We start from the raw sequence: 18,201 nt of genomic DNA, 5'->3' as shown, positions 1-18,201 counted from the left end.
GAAAGGTTAGCAAAACAGGTGTTTGATGCCAAAATGGCAGGAAAGAGACTCAGAGGAAGACCAAGATCTAGGTGGATTGATTCATTCACAAGTGCCTCCTTTGAAGCATGAAATGTTAGATATGACAATATTGGAGTGCTCACAATTGATAGACTGATTTGGTGGAAAATTGTTGATAGAGTTAATAATAATGTAAACTTAATCATGTAGTGCTGTTATAGTAACCTGAACACCCCTTGGGGATACATATCTGGAAATTGATGATGATGATTGTATAAATAGACAAAAGTGCACTGTAATTCGCATGAAAATATTTTTTGCAATCAAAATTTGATGGCACACCTCTGGTTCTCTCGCAGCACACCATTTGAGAATACATTAACATAGCTAATGAATAAAAGTGGAGATAGTGTGTATCTTTTTTGTCTTTCTCCTGATTTTATTGTCAAAACATTTTTCTGTACTTCGTTCTAATGCTTGCCTTGCAATTTCAATATAACTAACTACACACTGCTGCTGTTTGCTCCATATAATTATAGAGTTTGAATAGCTTTTCTTTTCTTTTTTTTTGCATCTTGTCATATGCCTTTCTGAGATTTGCAAAACTTAAATAAAAAGGCCTTGTTATATTCCCATAATCTCTTGACTGTTTGTCTTAAATTGAATGTCTGATCCTTGCAACTGCAAATTAGCCTGAACCCACCCTATTCTTCGGGTTTTTCTTCATCTAGAAAAGGATTTAAAACTGATTTTAATGCTTTCAGTATTTCATCTCAGTCACTGAAACATCTTCAGGAAGTACAAATAACACTCATAACACACACACACATGCATGCAGACAATGCAGACAATTGAATGTCTGATCCTTGCAACTCCAAATTAGCATGAACCCACCCTATTCTTCAGGTTTTTCTTCACCTCTAGGAAAAGATTTAAAACTGATTTTAATGCTTTTAATATTTCATCTCAGTCACTGAAACATCTTCATACGTGCGCGCATGCAGACAACACAATACTTAATGAAACACGTGGGTGACTCTGAAGTTCCATCTAGTTGGTGCATCCTCTATAGGCATTTGTAGGCAGCCTGGAATGTAAACTGGGACCTCTGATGATTATGCATGATTTAAATAAATATGGATGCATAAAACTTCCCAGAATTTGGGAAACAATTGTCAGAGGTCCCAGTTTACATTCTAGGCTGCCTGCAAATGCCCATAGTGTACATCATCTAGCTAGGACTTGAGTCACCCACGTGTCTCTTTAAGTATTGTTTTGTCTTTGTCTGTGCTACAAGTGATTTGTACTCCTTGAAGATGTAATAATGAAATACTGAAGATGTAATAATGAGATGAAATACTGGAAGCATTAAAATTAGTTTTTAATCCTTTCCTAATGCTGTCAATATTCTATTAAACCTCCAACATGATGTCCTCCCAGCACTTAAGCTTTAACACAGTTTTGTTTCTTGGCCAATTTTTCTTAGCCTTTTTTCATTATGCTTGCATAAAACTTACCTGGAATTCTCATTCGGGAAATTCCTCTGTAATTTTCACATTCAGCTTTATTTCCCTTCCTCCCCCCTTTTTTTTTTTAATAAATGAGTACTATTATAGCTCATTTCCAATCATTTGGAATTGGACCCTGTAACCATTTCTTTCTTGAATTATGCAGTGTGGCCACTGTAAAACTTTTATACCTCTGTATTTCAGCATTTCTGATCAAATATCATTTAATCCAGCTGCTTTCCATATTTCAAGTTTTGTTTGTGATGGTTTTTCTACCTCAAGTATTGATACATACTTTTGATTGTATTCTTGATTATTTTTTACCACTATTTCCATCACTATCCATTTTATTTGCCAATCTTTCAAAATAATTATTCCAGACAATTGAATATCTTTATATTTAGTTCTTATATCTCCTTTATCATCACACTTTTCTTCATTTCTTCCCATGACTTTTGTATAGCTATTTTTACATTGTGGTTTGCTCTTTACATTTTTCTTTTTTCTTGGAACACATGTTGACTTATGTTTTTAGAACGTTTGCTATTCTTCTTCCATGAGTGACTGACTCTTCTTGGGATTGCCATGGAGTTCTGATTTTTCTATTCTTTCAGATAATTTTGGCTCATGCCTTTGTCATTGAATCCAACATATTTTCTTCAGTCTGCCATTGACTTTCCAAGGTTTCATTATTGTTTTCCATTTCTAATCTTCTCTCCAAGAGGTTCCATAGCTCAGTTGGAATGGACAAAGCCCTTTCATTGGAAAGACCAGGGTTCAAATCCTTTCTAGGACATCAAGAACTTTTACCAGGATTTTTCAGTTGAATGTGGGTTAGTCAGTCTCAGATAGAGGTGGCAGGGTTTCACAAAACAGGCAAACCTGCCCAAAGAGCACACTTTGTGTGCTCTTTGGGTTAAGTTACTTGGCTGTGACAGGACATGGGGTGTGATATGAAAGGAAGATATGCTTTTTTTTTCTTCAGTGATATTTGTATATTTAAGTCTATAGCATAGTTATCTTCTCTGAAAACTAATTGTCTTTGATTCTTTTTGAACTTTTTTTTTTACACATTTTGCTTTTCAGTATGATATTTTGTTTTTTCTTGCTCAAAACTAAATTTGAACAGCTTTTCTCTTGGTGCCTTTTCAAATGTTTTTTCCACATCTACAAAATTCAAATACAGCTCCTTGTTATATTCTAATGCTTTCTATTTATCTTTTATTATTATTATTATTTTATTATTAGCATCTGACCTCCATGGAATCAGAGACTCATTGTGGGAAGTACACACTATTACACACAATGCTCATCCAACCGTGCCTTAAAATGATTCAATGTATCTACATTCACAACACATCAGGCAATGCATTCCAATCACCAACCACTCTCCATGCAAAGAACCTTCTCCTCACTCCTTTACTCACACCCTCTTTATACAGTTTCCAGTGATTGCCTCTTGTTCTACCCTCTCTCCTATTTTATGAAAAATCTCTTCCATGTTAACCTGATAACAATCCCTGCCCAGCTTATATGTCTCAATCATACCCCCCCTCCTCTTCCTCCTATTCACGAGGCTTTGCAATTTGCATTCTCTCAATCTGTCCTCATTTCAAAGACCACTGACAACCTTTTAAAGAATAAATTTTATAATTTATTTTTTATAATTAAAGTGCTGAAATGTATTTCTTTTTGAATATTTTCTACTCCTTCCAGCACTACCTGTTTCGGTTGTCTTTCAAAATAATTACTCCAGACATCCAAAATATCTTTATATTTAGTTCTTCTATCACCTTTATCATCTCTGATGCCTTTTATAGTACTCTTTCCTCCATCTCTAAACTTTTTCAACAACCACCAGAACATTTTGCTAACTTTGTGATATCAACATCATCAAATTCCTGATATGTACACTCAGGGAGTATACAGGATGTTATAATAGTACTACCATGAAAGTTTACATCATTATGAACTCCCTACTGACTTCATTCACATTAATCTGTTTTCTGTCACGATTGCAGTATTGTTAGATCTTATACTTCAGTCTTCTAAGGCATTTCTCACCATATCATTCCATCTAGATATTGATTTTCCTCTAGTTCTTTTTCCTGCCATTCTACAAAAACATTTGTTTAGCTAACCTTTCTCTCTCATTCTGTTTAAGTGGCCATACTACCTGAGGTAACTCTGCTTATATTTTTATTATATTTTGCTTAACATCTAGTTCATTCCTAATGTCATCATTTTTAGTATGATATTGGACTATTCTGCCATTGCTGCTGTGTGTTCACTTTCCTAATCTGTCTTGGAACCCTCATATCTGTTGCCTCTGGTCTTTGATTATGTGTTTTATTTCTAATCCAGCTCTCAGATCCATAAGTTAAAATTGGTTTGAACACTGTCTTGCATACAGCTAGTTTTATCGTTTTGACTAATTTTTCTCTTATTCCATATAAATTTATTCATTTGACTCCCTGCCACATCAGCTTTGTTAATTCTGTTGTCTATTTCCATATTTATTTGCCATCTTCACTAACAAATTGTGCCTCGTGATATTTCTCATCCATATTTTTACAAAATTCCTGCAATGACTTGTTTAGCTACTTTAACTTTTAGCTTTTATACAACTTTTTCCATTCTTTCAGATCTTCATTTTCTTCTTTCTCTTCTTTCTTCACGTTCTCTATTTTATAATACTCTTTCCTCCATCTCTAAACTTTTTCAACAACCACCTGAACATTTTGCTACATTTGTGATATCAACATCATCAAATTCCTTATATGTTTTCAGGACTTCTGCTGATTTACTTAATAGTAACTTTTAATATGTTTTCTTCTTTTCTTTCCAGCATGATTCTACCATGAAGTTTGGATTTTTCTTTGCTTGCAAACAACCTCACCACATTTCTCCCTGGCTGAATCAAGTAGTTCTTTATTCAGAGCTTTCCCCTGACACTCCAAGATTTAGTTCTTGTTTTCAAATTCTCATTATTTCTCCAATAGTATTTGTATATTTGAGTCTACAGCTCACTTTGGACTATTTTTGGCTGCACGGCTTGGACTATTTTTAAAACTGTCTTAAATATTTTTCTTTTCAATATGATGTTAACTATTATCCTGCTCTCAAAACTAAATGGTGGTCACTTCCTATTTCAAATCCCTTGCATGCTCTTAACCTGTACCAACATGAAAATATCACTTTTAGCAATATTGTATGTTCCAAGCAGAAATCTAGGTGGTACTTATCAGTATTAGCTTGTCCCCTTTCTCCAAATTTTCCCAAAACATTTCTGTATGTCTGGTATCCATTTCCTACTTTGCTGTTAAAATCTCAACAAGAACCAACTTTTCCTTTATGTTAGCTGGCCTCTCTGATGACTTGTAAAATTCATCTAATTCTTCCTTGGTAGACTCTTCTTTGAGACCACAGGCAGAAATAAGTTTCTTTGTCCAATTCCTTATTTTGATATTTTTTCCACATCACTCTGTTTGAAATTGCTTGCATTCAATTAGCTACTTTTTGTTAGCTACTTTTACTTCTTTCTTTCCTTGATCATTATTGTCTGAAGATAATAGTGTATAGCTGTTATTTTGAAACAACTCTAAGATCAGTAAGTTAAAACTTGTTTGAACACTATTATTTTTATGTTTTGGATTTTTTTTTTGTCTTACTCCATTTAAATTTGTTCACCTGGCTCATTGCCACATCAGCTGGATTTATTCTGGGAGCAAAGCGTTATTGCAGTGATGATAATTTATCCGAGGATAATCTGGCATCAGAAATATCCCGATTAAAAGAATTATTAGAAAAAGTGAAAAAATGTTTAACAAAACTAAGGATAAGAAAAAGGATCTGAACAAAAAGAGGCTTAGTAATGTTAGTAATGAATTTATTAATGGTGTAAATTTTTCATGTAGTACTATCATATCCTCTACACTTCTTGAGGGTACATGTCAGAAATTTAATGATGATGATGATGACAAAAAGAGGCAGGAAAGCACTCTTATTAATCATAATATTAATAACAAGGTAAGTCAACTAAAATCTAAGAAAAAAGAGGTAATATGGTATGGTGATTCAATCTTAAAATTTGCACTTGAGGGAGTCACTACTTCTAGTTTCCTAGGGGGCGAAAATTAAAGATATGACATACATAATCGAAAAATGGAAAAGTAAAAGAGATGGTAGTTCTGATAAAAACTAATAATTTAAGTAGCAAGAAATATAATATGAGAGAGGATATGAAAGGTCTCTTGGAAGAAGCAGGAAAGAAATGTGAGAGAGTAAAAATTGTAGATTTGCTATCCAGGTATGACAGCAAATGATTCCATGCACAGGTTGTGTAGAAGAAATGGATGCGAGTTTTTATATGTGTGGAATGCGTTTGATGACAAAAAAGACTTGTATATGAGGGATGGCTTGCACTTGAATTCATTTGGCATCAGGAGCCTGGAAAAATTACTTATTGGTATGAGACCTAATGCAGAAAGTCAAGTAAACTAGATCATCAAGGGAGGAATGGTTAAAATGTGTGTGAAAGTTCAGCTATGGTATGCAAATGTGATATGAATGCTTTTGAAAATGATTATGCATCTGACAAAGGGGTGGAAATATATGCTTTGGGTTCAGACCTGTTGAGGTCTGATAAACCCTCTTGGGAGGAAAAAGAGAAAGTTCTACAAAGGGATTGCATTTCTAATTATAAGAATAGGCTAGGTGATACTTTGTTATGTTTATACACAATTGCCAGGAGCATCAGAAACAAAAGGGGGATTGTTTGTTTCTTTATTGAATACGATGTGGCCTAAGATTATTGGCATTAGTGAAACCTGGCTATCAGAATCAGACATGGTAACTGGATCGAGTGTAATGGGTATACTATTTTTAGGAATGACAGAAGAGATAGGACGGGGGGGGGGAATACTACTAATGATGTCAGATGACTTAAGTCCAGTTAGGGTATAAATGCAAAAAAATGATGTCCCATGTTAGTGGTGAGTTTGAAGCGATCTGGAGTGAAGAGCAGACTAACAAAATGGAATATATGGTGGGATGTTGCTACAGGCCTGGCAACTCAGTTGCAAGAGACAAAGAAATACACTGCCAATTTAGTCTTATAGATACTAAATGAGTGATTGGGTAGAAGAGAAATCTCATGATAAGAATGAAGAGGGATTTATTGAATTGTTGTGAGACAACTTTCTCAAGGGGCATGTGAAAGAAGGAACTAGATGTCAAAGCATATGGATTTGTTCATAGCATGAGAAGAGATCTCTGTTAAGAATATGACTATTTTATCACCAGTGGGTGACAGTGATCATGCTGTGCTTTCTTGGGAAGTATCTAATTGTATTGATGTTCCGATTAGAACATGTTGAACTACAAAGCTGGAAATCATGATCAACTTAGGAGAATACTATATTTGGTTACATGGTATCAGTTACTGAAGGGGAAAAATTTGAGCAATGCATGGGAATCTTTGAAAAAGTGCTTAAATAAGGCTGTATCTGAATGCATCCCTAGTTGGTTTGGGTGATTAAATAGTTTGGGAGTGAAATGGACGTGCAACCTTATTAAGCATGAGATCCACAAGAAGATGATGCAGAAAGAATATCATGAGAATAAGAGTGAGAAAAGTTCTGAAATATAGAAAGCTAAATCGGAGTATGAAAAGAAATTAGCTATGCAAGCTAAAGGCAATCAAAAAGAATTTTATCATTATCCCACAAGCAAAAGAAAGAATGAACGTGGAAGAATAACTTTATTGAATGCAGATAGTGCTCTAATGTCAGAAGTTAATGAGATTATTCAATTAATGAGTGCTCATTTTGCTAAGATATATCAGCCAGGTGTAAGTATTATGGTGCACAGTACTACTGCTACAATGGATGAAGAGTTAGAGGCACTTGAAAATGAGGTTGAAGAGCTGTTGCATAATCTGGATAAGAATTTGTCAATAGGGACAGATGGAATATCAGCACATTTGCTAAAGGAATGTTCAGCTAAATTGTCTTGGCCTTTCACATGTTTGTATAACTTGAGTCTCAACTCAGGAAGGATACCACAGAAATGGAAGGAATATATGATAGTTCCATTGTACAAGGGTGGTGCAAAACCTGATGTGTCTAACTACCGATCTATTAGTATCTCTGGTGCGGTAGTGAAGATTTTAGAGAAGTTGGTAAGAACTCGCATACAGAAATGGATAGATAAACAAGCTATACTCTGCAATGAGTAACATGGGTTTACTAAAGGAAGATCATGTTTTAGCAATTTGCTCATATTTTATAACAATGTTATGGCTGAGTTGGATAAGGGAATGGACTCATTATGATAATGTTGGATTTTGCTAAGGTATTTGATAGGATACCACATGAAAGGATGTTGCATAAACTGAAGAATATGGGATTGGAATATAAAGTGTTTACTTGGATCAGTGAATGGTTGACAGACAGATATCAAAATGTGATGTACAATGGGTGTGAATCTGCCAGATTTAAGGTGACTGGTGGTGTACCTCAGGGTTCAGTTCTTGGGCCATTGTTGTTCAATCTATACATTAATGACATTAGGAAGGGTCTAACAGTGGATGTGCAATTGTTTACTGATGATGCGAAGATAGGCAGGGCAAATCAGAGATGTTACTGATATCCAGCACTTACAAAATGATTTCAATAGTCTGGAAATTATGGCAAATGAAAATGGCTATCAGTTTAATGTTAGTAAGTGCAAAGTTATGCACTTTCTGTATCTGTAGTGCTCACGTGACAAGCTTCAAGATCATCTATGCCCAGCTGCCTTAAAAACTGATCTTCTAGCCATTCTCAAGTAACATGAAAATAATTTAAAGTTAATGCCTCAGAAGAAAACATTGCTTCATTCTCCCTCAATTTTGAAAACATTCTGCTCACCAAGATCAGTTCTCTCTTCTTGGATGACTTTCACATTTTGCCTATCTTGGTATAAAAATATTTCCATAGCCTCAGCCTTCATAAAGCTTGGTTTTCTTTCATGTTCTAAACAGTATTTCATTTGTGCTCAAACTTCTAACACTATAAATCTAAATGTTCCTGAACTTTGTGTGGGACTGTGCACTTAAAACTTCCCTCAGAATGTTGATTATATAATAGAAGAAATCTGTCTGACTGATTTCCTCAGCTCTTACCCTTAGATGCTGTGTTTCTGCATTGTCTTTTCTGTACTTCCATAGTACAGAATCTACTCTATGAAATATGAATCTACTCTAAACTCACCAAACCAACTTCTCATTGTCTTTCTTCATTTCTGTTCTTTGGATTTGGAATAGTTTCACTTCTGTCATTTTCCCCAGTGAATACCCCCCCCCCCCTCTTTTCAAGAAACACATTACTTTCAAGAAACTGATTCCTTTCTTTTCTTTGATGACCTGGCCACATTCAGCACTGTCATGTTATAGCTCATGACCTTTCATATGATGTCAATACACATATATATATAAAAAAATCACTTTGTGATTTTTTTGTATATATATGTATATTGACATCTGTATGATGGGTGTATCATACAGTTAGAGATGCTACAGTGGTATCTGATAGAGACGGAAGTGCGAATAGAAATAGATGAACTGGAGTGCTTAGTATATTACAAAATCATATTGTGTGTATACAGCCATTGGATTGGATGAAATATTGGTCTATGTCATGAACTTGTGCCAGAGAATTGGCAGTGCCTCTGACCAGTAATTTAAGCCTTAGATCTCTGCAAGGTCCCGAGAGCATAGAAAGAGAATTATGTGGTTTCATTAAATAAAGCATAAAGGAAGCTCAAAGAAGACAGAATTTCAAATTATAAAATTATGATTATCTCAGGATTAATGGCTAAGATATTGGAAAAGTTGGTTAAAGGCAGAATTCTAGTATGAGTGATTGTGACATGGTGTTCTATGGAGATCAGCATGCCTTTGTGAAGGATAGGTCTTGTATTGGTAAATTATTCACTTTCTATGATAAAGTGAGATTTGAGTTGGATAAAGGAAATGGCTGCACCATGTAGGTTTTGCCCAACCATTTGATAGGAGATACTACATGGTACTTTATGTAAATTAGAGCATATAGAGATGGATATGAAACTAGTGACATGAATAAGGGGAGGATGCTTGATAGTGATATCAGAATAGTTTATGGTGGAGTAGAATTCAGGCGAATCCATGTGACTAGCAGTGCTCCACAGGGCTCTGTACTTGGGCTACTGCTATTTAATTTATATGTTAATAATAGTGAATAATTTGACAGGTGAATGTCAAGTTTGCCGATTGGAGGAGGAGGCCTACACTGTCATTTGATTTAAATGACAGTTTGGGCAAAGGATAATGGTTATCAGTTGAATGTGGGAGTGTTAAGGTTGTGCACTTTAGGAGGAAATATATTACAAGAAGCTTGTTGCATTAATGAAAGTGGACTGCAAGAAATTAATAATGTTGCAGAATGGTCATAAACTAGTATTTGAAGTTCAGAGCATATTGCAAACATGGGCAAAACAGCCCAAAGGATTACTTGGAGTTGCTAAGAATAAGTTATTGAACCCTCTTTATAAGGGTTTGATATGGCCAGATCTCTGATAGTTGCCTAGGTTTCTTAAGGATGTAGAAGTGGTGGAGGATAGAACTGAAGATTTGTGGGCTACAAAATTTGGTCAATAGGTGGAAAAGAGATGATATGACAGACACTTAAGTTACTAAAGTGTTTTTATTGGAATGATGTAGAAAAAATTTGTCAATATGTGATAAGGAGGAAGAGAACAAGGAGGTTACACTTGAAAGTTGTGTAAGAGAGTAGTTAGCAAGTGATAGATGCTTTGTTGGAGAGTGATCAACAAGTGGAATAGGTTGCTGGAAATAGCTGAGTGCATTATCAGTGATTGAGTACAAATTTGTTTAAGGAGAGGTATGAGGAGTATTGTGGAATTATGGTTACTGTGGGCCTCCTGTAATAATTTATAGATTCTTTCAAGATTCCCTTATTTTTGACTTATTTTTATCTGCTCCACAAATTAAAGATTGCAAGCACATCACTTATGTGCTTAAGGTTTAAAAAAAACGGAATCTTTTGACATGTTTTTTTTTGAATAGCTGAAGGTTGTCTTTGAGGAAAACAGAGTAAACGAGGCTCTTCCTTCCTTGCTACTCTTTCATTCCATTTAGTTGGAATGAAAGAGTAGCAAAGCAAGTTGGTATGGTCAGGTTGGAGGAGAATAGTAAATAGATATTGACCAACAGCTGCTCTTATTCTTACAGTTTTGGAAGAGAGTGGAGAAATGATAGTCTCCAGTTAATCAGAACAATCAGAACATTGTCCATGAAAGTATATCTGTAGAAGGGACATAAGGCAGAAACTGAACATTTATGAGGAAGTGGGCTTTAATACAGTCGAACTTTGTTGTAACGAGCATCGAAATAATGAACTGATGGCTGTAATAAGCAAAATGCCATAATGATTTTAATTTATACAATTGTTCCTATCCTATACAATTGTTCACTTTTGTAAAGAGCATATATCAGTTAATATCATCTATATGGATACACCATAAAAAATTTGATAACTATGCAAACATTTTTAATTGCTCAGGTATTGGAATAGGCAAAAATGAAAGCAGTGACTTAGCTTTTATGATCACCTGCATCAGATTATGGGCTGATTTATAACCAAATCTTGTCCTTGAGGACAAACCCCTCACTACCTACCTCTACAGTGTCTAGCCTCACGCCCTTCTCCCTCACTTTACCCACTGCTATAACTATAAAATCAGTTAAAAATGAACCATTCAGTTGGAAACATGGCTACTAAAAAAAAAGGCTCTCTTGTCACAAAAAAGTTGAAATTATTTGCGAGTTAGAATGTGGTGTGAAAAGTGAAGTGTATAAAAAGTTTTTCTCATCCTTTTCAACAGTATTGACATTGTGGAAGAAGTTTACATATTGGCACTGGAAAAAACATAACCAAAAAAATAAAAAATAAAATAATAATAATAAAATTAGGAATTGCAAGTTTACAAATGTTGAAGCATTGTTTCAGTGGTTTGCTACACAAAGAAGTGCTGAATTCTCAATAGATAAATAGACAGCCCGATCTTGAAAGCTCAAGCAGAAAACTTTTTGCTAAATAATTTGGACATGATGATTTTGTATATAACAACGGTTGGCTAAATCAACTTAAAAATTGAAATCATGTTTATTATTAATTAGTATTGTTTTTAATTATAGACAAATAAATTGTGTTTATTATTAAGTATATTGTAGTTTATACAAGCATATTCCTACAAATAATATTCAGGTATGTGATTGCAATTTTTTCTTTCTAATACTTTTTTTTAATCTATTTTTTTTTTTTAATCAAGTTATTGAGAATTCAAAAAATAGGAGGTAGATTTAACTTGTCGCTGATATAGTGAGTAATGGTCACGACCGTGTATCATCATACGATTATTATTATTACTGAAAATCAATTAGTTTCAATACTTGGTAAATAAATTTGTTGACAAAAATGATAAATTTGTTGGTAATAGGAATTTTTATCTACAATATTGGTCTTAGCATAAAGATAACTAAAATATTTAAATAACATAAAAAATATTTAAGATGCACATGCAAAAATCTTGTCTAATTTTAGTTCTTGGCTAATTCTCTACAAAACGAAGAGCTTTTGTCAGTCCCCTGTGGCTCATTACTGCTAAGTTCAAATATAATTGGATTTCCCTCTTCTGAATAGCACCAAACAAATTTAGAAAGGATTTGGGTGCCACCCCAAATGTGTGAGCAATATTCCTTGGTTAGGTGGATTTAGGATATAATAATAATTTTACTTTAAGATTTGGAGAAAAAATTGACTTGAAAAAAATTGCTTTAGTGTTGCAAACATAAGAGACAGTCTCTATGTTTAGATTCTTAAAAAGTGATATGAGTATTGAAAACATCATAAGAGGATGAATGTCTTCTTCAATACTTATATCTTTTATTTCATATAAGATTTCTCCATATGTTTCCCCCCCTCCTTGCTTTTGGTCCTAGATCATGTGAATATTTCTTTTGCCATAGCAATACTTCTTCATATTGATAACTGATATGTTTTTTATTTTTGATACCAATCAAGAATATAAAGCATATCAGTTAATATGAATGGGAACATATTTATTATTATTATTAACACCAGATCTTCATGAAGTCAGACTCATTGCAGGAGCTACATACTGTTACACACAAAGCCCATCAAACTGTGCTAAAAAAAAACTCATTCAGTGCATCTACATTCACCACAGTGTCACGCAATGCATACTCACCAGCGACTCTCCATGCAAAGAACCTGCTCCTTTTATCTCTCTCTGCTCACCTCCTTATAAAGTTTCCAGAGATGTCAGCTTGTTCTATTCTACTCCTTTCCCCGATTCTGTGAAAAATATCTTCCACGTTAATCCAGTAACAACCCTTTACCAGCTTAAATGTCTCAGTCATATCCCCTCTCTTTCTCCTATTCACAAGATTTTGCACACTGTATTCCCTCAATCTGCCTTCATATCCCACATCCCCAAGACTAGTTAACACCTTAGTCTTTTCTGGACCCTTTCCAGTATATCCTCATCACCATGAAAATCAGGGGACAAAATCTGCACAATAATCCATGCAAAACCTTATATAATGGAACCAGAATCTCTTTATTTCTGCACATTAAGTTCCACCTCCTCATCATTACCATAATCTGATGCAATGACTTCACAACTTGTGCATTGTGTCCTCTGAACTTAAGATCCTTTTTTCACCACCACTTCAAGGTCTCTTGTCTCTTCAACTTCCTCCAAAATTTTCCCTCCAAGTGTACATATTTTGCATCCTGTTGTTGCCTACTAAATTTGAGGACTTGACACTTTGCAACATTAAACTGCCTCAAGGGCTCACTTTAATGAGTACAGGCATGGCAAACCCGAGGTACCTGATGCTGAACCATACCTTAGTTCATGTAATATGCATCTGTTATATTATCTGTAGACTGGTCCCTCACCTTTTTTTCTTTTGCAGACAATACCTTGCAGACAAAGGTCTGCAAGGTATTTGGTCTCTGATTGCCATGGAATCTTTTGACCAGAGAACAAGATGTCTTCTTTAATGCAAACCTTTTTTTCTAGAGAACATCATAGCTGAGCTTTTGATGGGGTTCACCTGAATCCTTCAGTTGGTGAACCAGTTTTTTAGCGCATTGATACTTCCTTGGAGTCTAGTGATTGCTAGGCGAGGGCTGAGCAACCTTGCTAGATTAGCGGTGTTGTCGGCATAAAGGGCCGTAATGATTGTTTTTGAATTAATAGGGATGTCTGATACGTAAGTTGTGAAAAGTATTGGGGCCAGGAGAGAACCTCTGGGGTACTCCAGCCAGGATTTTGTGCATGGGGGCTACCCATGACCAGAAGGTCTAGTCATGGGGGCTACCCATGACTAGACCTTCTGATTGTTTGTATACATTGTCATTTACTATGAAGAAATTTGATTTCAGGCAGTGATGGAACAAATGGGTGATGTCCTGAGGGAAGAGATCATTTAGAATGTTGACCACCTCATCTACTGGAATGTTGGTGAATAGGGACACAACATCTAGACTTGTCATAATGTCAGTTTGTGAAATTGTGACTGTCTTAATTTTTTCAACAAATTGTTGAGAATTTTTAATATAGGTCTGTTTGTCTGATATGTCCTTGCATTAAATTTGCAAGATGTTTTGCTAGTAGGTAGGTGAGGATCTTCCATCCACAATTGGACATAGCAGTACGTTTGCTTTGTGAAACTTCGGCGCACCATAAAGGCGTGGAGTAATGGGGTGTAAGGATTTGAGTTGTCTTTTTAGTTCTTCCAACTAACTGGTCATGTTTCGGATAAGAGTGTTTGTCTCAAGATGATTACTCATGATGGGATTCTTATCTAAGACTTGGTAAGTGGTACTGTCCGATAGAACAAGTTGACCTCATTGATATAATCTTTCGAGTTTAGAATGACTGTTGAATTGCCTTTATCCGCTTTTGTGATTATATCTTTGTTGTTATGTAAATTGTGAATTGCCTTTTTATCATATGGAGTAGTGTTAGGTACTGGTGGTTTTGCCGAAACAAGAATAATGCTACTGTTCAATTTGATAGCATTGGCTGTGGCCTCTGGAAGATGATAAAGACTTTTTTCTATCCCGCATATGAAATCCATTTTTGGAATGTAATTTGGGGTGATAGAAAAGTTGAAACCCTTTTTAAGGATTTCAGATTCATGATTAGAAAGACTGTAATCAGATAAGTTGAAAATTACTTTGTTGTTTGGGAGACTGTATTGTGACTGGTATTTCTTCTTATAAAGTACCTCAAATGTTTTAATTTCTGTGATTTTACTCTTCCTGAAAGTTTTTTCGTAACTACTCTGTAATAAGCAGTCTGTTATTCCAAGTCATGTAGTTCAAACTGTTAGATATATCATCAAACTGTTCTTGGCACTTCGCGTCAATAATGTTAAGTTCATACCTGTTGAGAACCAGTGGATGAGGTGGTCAACATTCTAAAGGATCTCTTCCCTCAGGACATCACCCATTTGTTCCATCATTGCCTGAAATCAAATTTCTTCATAGTAAATGACATTGTATACAAACAATCAGAAGGTCTAGCCATGGGTAGCCCCCTGTCACCACCATGCGCAGACCTATTTATGGAAATGAATGATAAATGCACCTAAACACAAGAAAGATATTTAATATTAACCAGATATTTCGGTCTGGAAATAGAAGACCATCCTCAGTGGTATTACAAGAACAGTTATAAAAAATACAAGCTAGAATATTAACAGTAGGTCTTTTAAAATAGAACAAGCCGCGTAATGTTATATCACTAAGTATGAAACGGAATATTTTGAAGTAAAAAAAAAAAAAAAAAAAATAATGTGTAATCTTGATTAGACTTTCCCATTATTTTTGATATAGATATACAGTCATTACGATTCAGGTTGGGACGATGGAGCAAGGCCTCCATGCTTTCCTTGAACAAACGTTCAAACCTATAACGTGATCTATGTAAGAGGTGAGTCCTGGACCAAAGGATGTTGTGGTCAGTTTCAAGGAAAGGCCTTGCTTCATCGTCCCAACTTGAATCATAATGACTGTATATCTATATCAAAAATCTGGGAATGTCTAATCAAGATTACTCATTAATTTTTTTTTTTAATCTTCTCTACTTCAAAATATTCCGTTTCATACTTAGTGTTATAACATCACACGGCTTGTTCTATTTTAAACAATCTATTATTAATATTCTAGCTTGTATTTTTTATAACTATTTCCAGACCGAAATATCTGGCTAATTAAATATCTTTCTTGTGTTTACGTGCATTTATCATTCAGTCTTATGTCACAGGTATCCTTAAAACAGCAAACTATTTATGGAAAAACTTGAAAAAGATATTTTTTCCAACATTTCACTTATACATTCAATATGGTGAAGATATGTCGATGAAGTGTTCATCATATGGAAAGATACCATGGAAAACCTTCTAGTATTTCTTAATAAAATCAACACACTACACAATAAGATCAAATTTACTATGGAACTAGAGAAGAACAATGAACTACCCTTTCTTGACATACTGTTGAAGAGAGAATATAACAATGTCCAACTGTCCATTTACAAGAAACCCACAGATACAGGAAGATATCTACATTATTCGTCAAACCATCATCGATCACAAAAACACAGCATCAGTCATATGCTCCGCAATAAAGCCTTAAAGTTTATTTCAAAAGAAGATGATGTATGGTTAGAACTGTCGCAAATAGCTAAGACTCTATCTCTGAAAGGATACCCCACCAACATTTTAAACAAATTTCTATTCAAAGTCAACCTCCAACAACATGTAACTGATTCCCAATGTGTGTCCACAGCAGTGATTCCATATATTAGTTCACTATCCACAAAATTAGCTAGAATGTTAAAAGCTCATAACATCACAGTGGTGTTTAAACCAACTACTACGATCAGACAGGTCTTAAGATCACCTAAAGATGAAGTCCCATTCTTCAAACATCTGGGAATATATGTTATTCCATGCACGTGTGGCCTATCGTACATTGGACAGATCTCAAAGTCTTGAAATAAGATAGAAAGAACATGTGGGAGACGTTAATCATAACAGAATAATCACATCAGATTTGGCTCACCATTTTTTGACATCCAATCACGTTATAGACTGGAAAAACAGTTCTATGCCTTAAATCGAGGATGACTACAGGCACAGAACACTTTAAAGAATCAGCAGTGGTGCTACGCACAGGCAGCAATTTAAATAGAAATCAGGGTGCTATTCTTAAAGACATATGGAAAAATCTCATCGATTCTCTCAGCTTAACAGAACTACAATACGCGAAAAACCACATAACACATGGTCATGTACCGGATTCTGACTAACATGCGCACTTCCAAATAAGAATTATCAAATGTAACGGCCTAATAGGTCTAACACTTCTGTATTCATGTAACTTGGTGCATTTGTATTTATACCAGTACAGCCTTGATAATGCTAGACAGTAGCTAGAACTGGTTGGCAATTTGTATTTTATTCATTAAATCATACGGTATCTTATTAATAAAGTTTTCAGTTTTAAATAATATTCTAAGATAAAAAAATATGCTGTTTGTCAAAAGCTCATAATGCTTTTTAGTAGATTTAGACATTTGTAAATCAAAGTCTGATAACCTGCAGACATCTTACATTAGCTTCGTTAAATTAACAAAAAAAAAAAAAAAAGTGGGTGCAAGATTCTTGAGCACACCTATGGAAATTCCATATTTGTACAAAACATAGGAAAATGACCCACTGCTTTCAAAAACAGTATCTTCATGTTAGTCTAAACTGTGATAATTATTTAGGTCAAGATTCCAGGTACCAAATTTCATTAGCCATCACTCAGCTAGACTTTAAAGTGTGCTGCTCATCATATCTAATATTATCAGAAAATGATGTGAATTGGCTTTCATTTATTAAAATATATTGAAATTATTATAGTCCATCTGCTACAATAAGAGTCATATTTATTTATTCTTGGATAGATGGACAATGTATTATGTATCGCCTTCTTTCATACTTTCAATTTCATTATCTATTAATATTTCTCTCTCTCTCTGTAGATGATGTTATTGTGGCCTTGTCAGCCTCAGGAATGGTGAAAGTTTGGACTCTAGCTGGCTATGAAACAAAAGTGAGTTTTCTATCTATTAAAGTTTATTTAGTACATCCACAGCATGCAAAAATGTTTGCATATTTTACATGCATCAAATTTTGTTTTTCATTCTCATTTCTATAATAAAAAACATAATGGTGGAACTACCATTCTCTACATTATATAATGGAAAAATGCTTCAAGGCACTTGATGAGTATGGATCCAACAGAAGGATCTAGCATGGATCCAACAGAAGTGTGCATATAGCCTAGTGAAAGCCACTTAGAGAGAGATACACAGAATGTGCAGTTCCACTGCCAGTGAAAAGAATGTGGATTCACATCAGTGATCAATACATCATTAGTTTCTTAAATTCTATATTTTGTTTCATTTTAGAGTGAATGAAACTTACCAAAAACTGCAAATTCCTGCAGTTTTTGGTAAGTTTCATGTATGTTGTGAAAAAAATCGTGAATTCTGAATATTTCTT

The 18,201-nt window shown here is 34.6% G+C and overlaps 1 protein-coding gene across 8 annotated transcripts in view; it reads left to right on the top strand.

Moving 5' to 3' along the window:
- The window catches only part of Rbcn-3B (WD repeat-containing protein Rbcn-3B), a 717,321-nt gene that overhangs the window by 180,285 nt on the left and 518,835 nt on the right, over positions 1–18,201 (top strand). For all 8 annotated transcript variants that reach the window (XM_090405900.1, XM_090405903.1, XM_090405904.1 and 5 more), the window contains one exon: positions 17,679–17,749. In XM_090405900.1, coding sequence (XP_090262026.1) covers positions 17,679–17,749 — 71 coding nt within the window. The remainder of the gene's footprint in view (positions 1–17,678; positions 17,750–18,201) is intronic.

The sequence above is a fragment of the Typopeltis vanoorti genome, chromosome 15, assembly GCF_054136105.1.
Source record: "Typopeltis vanoorti isolate ZY-2024b chromosome 15, IOZ_Tvanoo_1.0, whole genome shotgun sequence".
Taxonomy (NCBI): Eukaryota; Metazoa; Arthropoda; class Arachnida; order Uropygi; family Thelyphonidae; genus Typopeltis; species Typopeltis vanoorti.
This window is presented reverse-complemented; position numbering and strand designations above follow the sequence as displayed.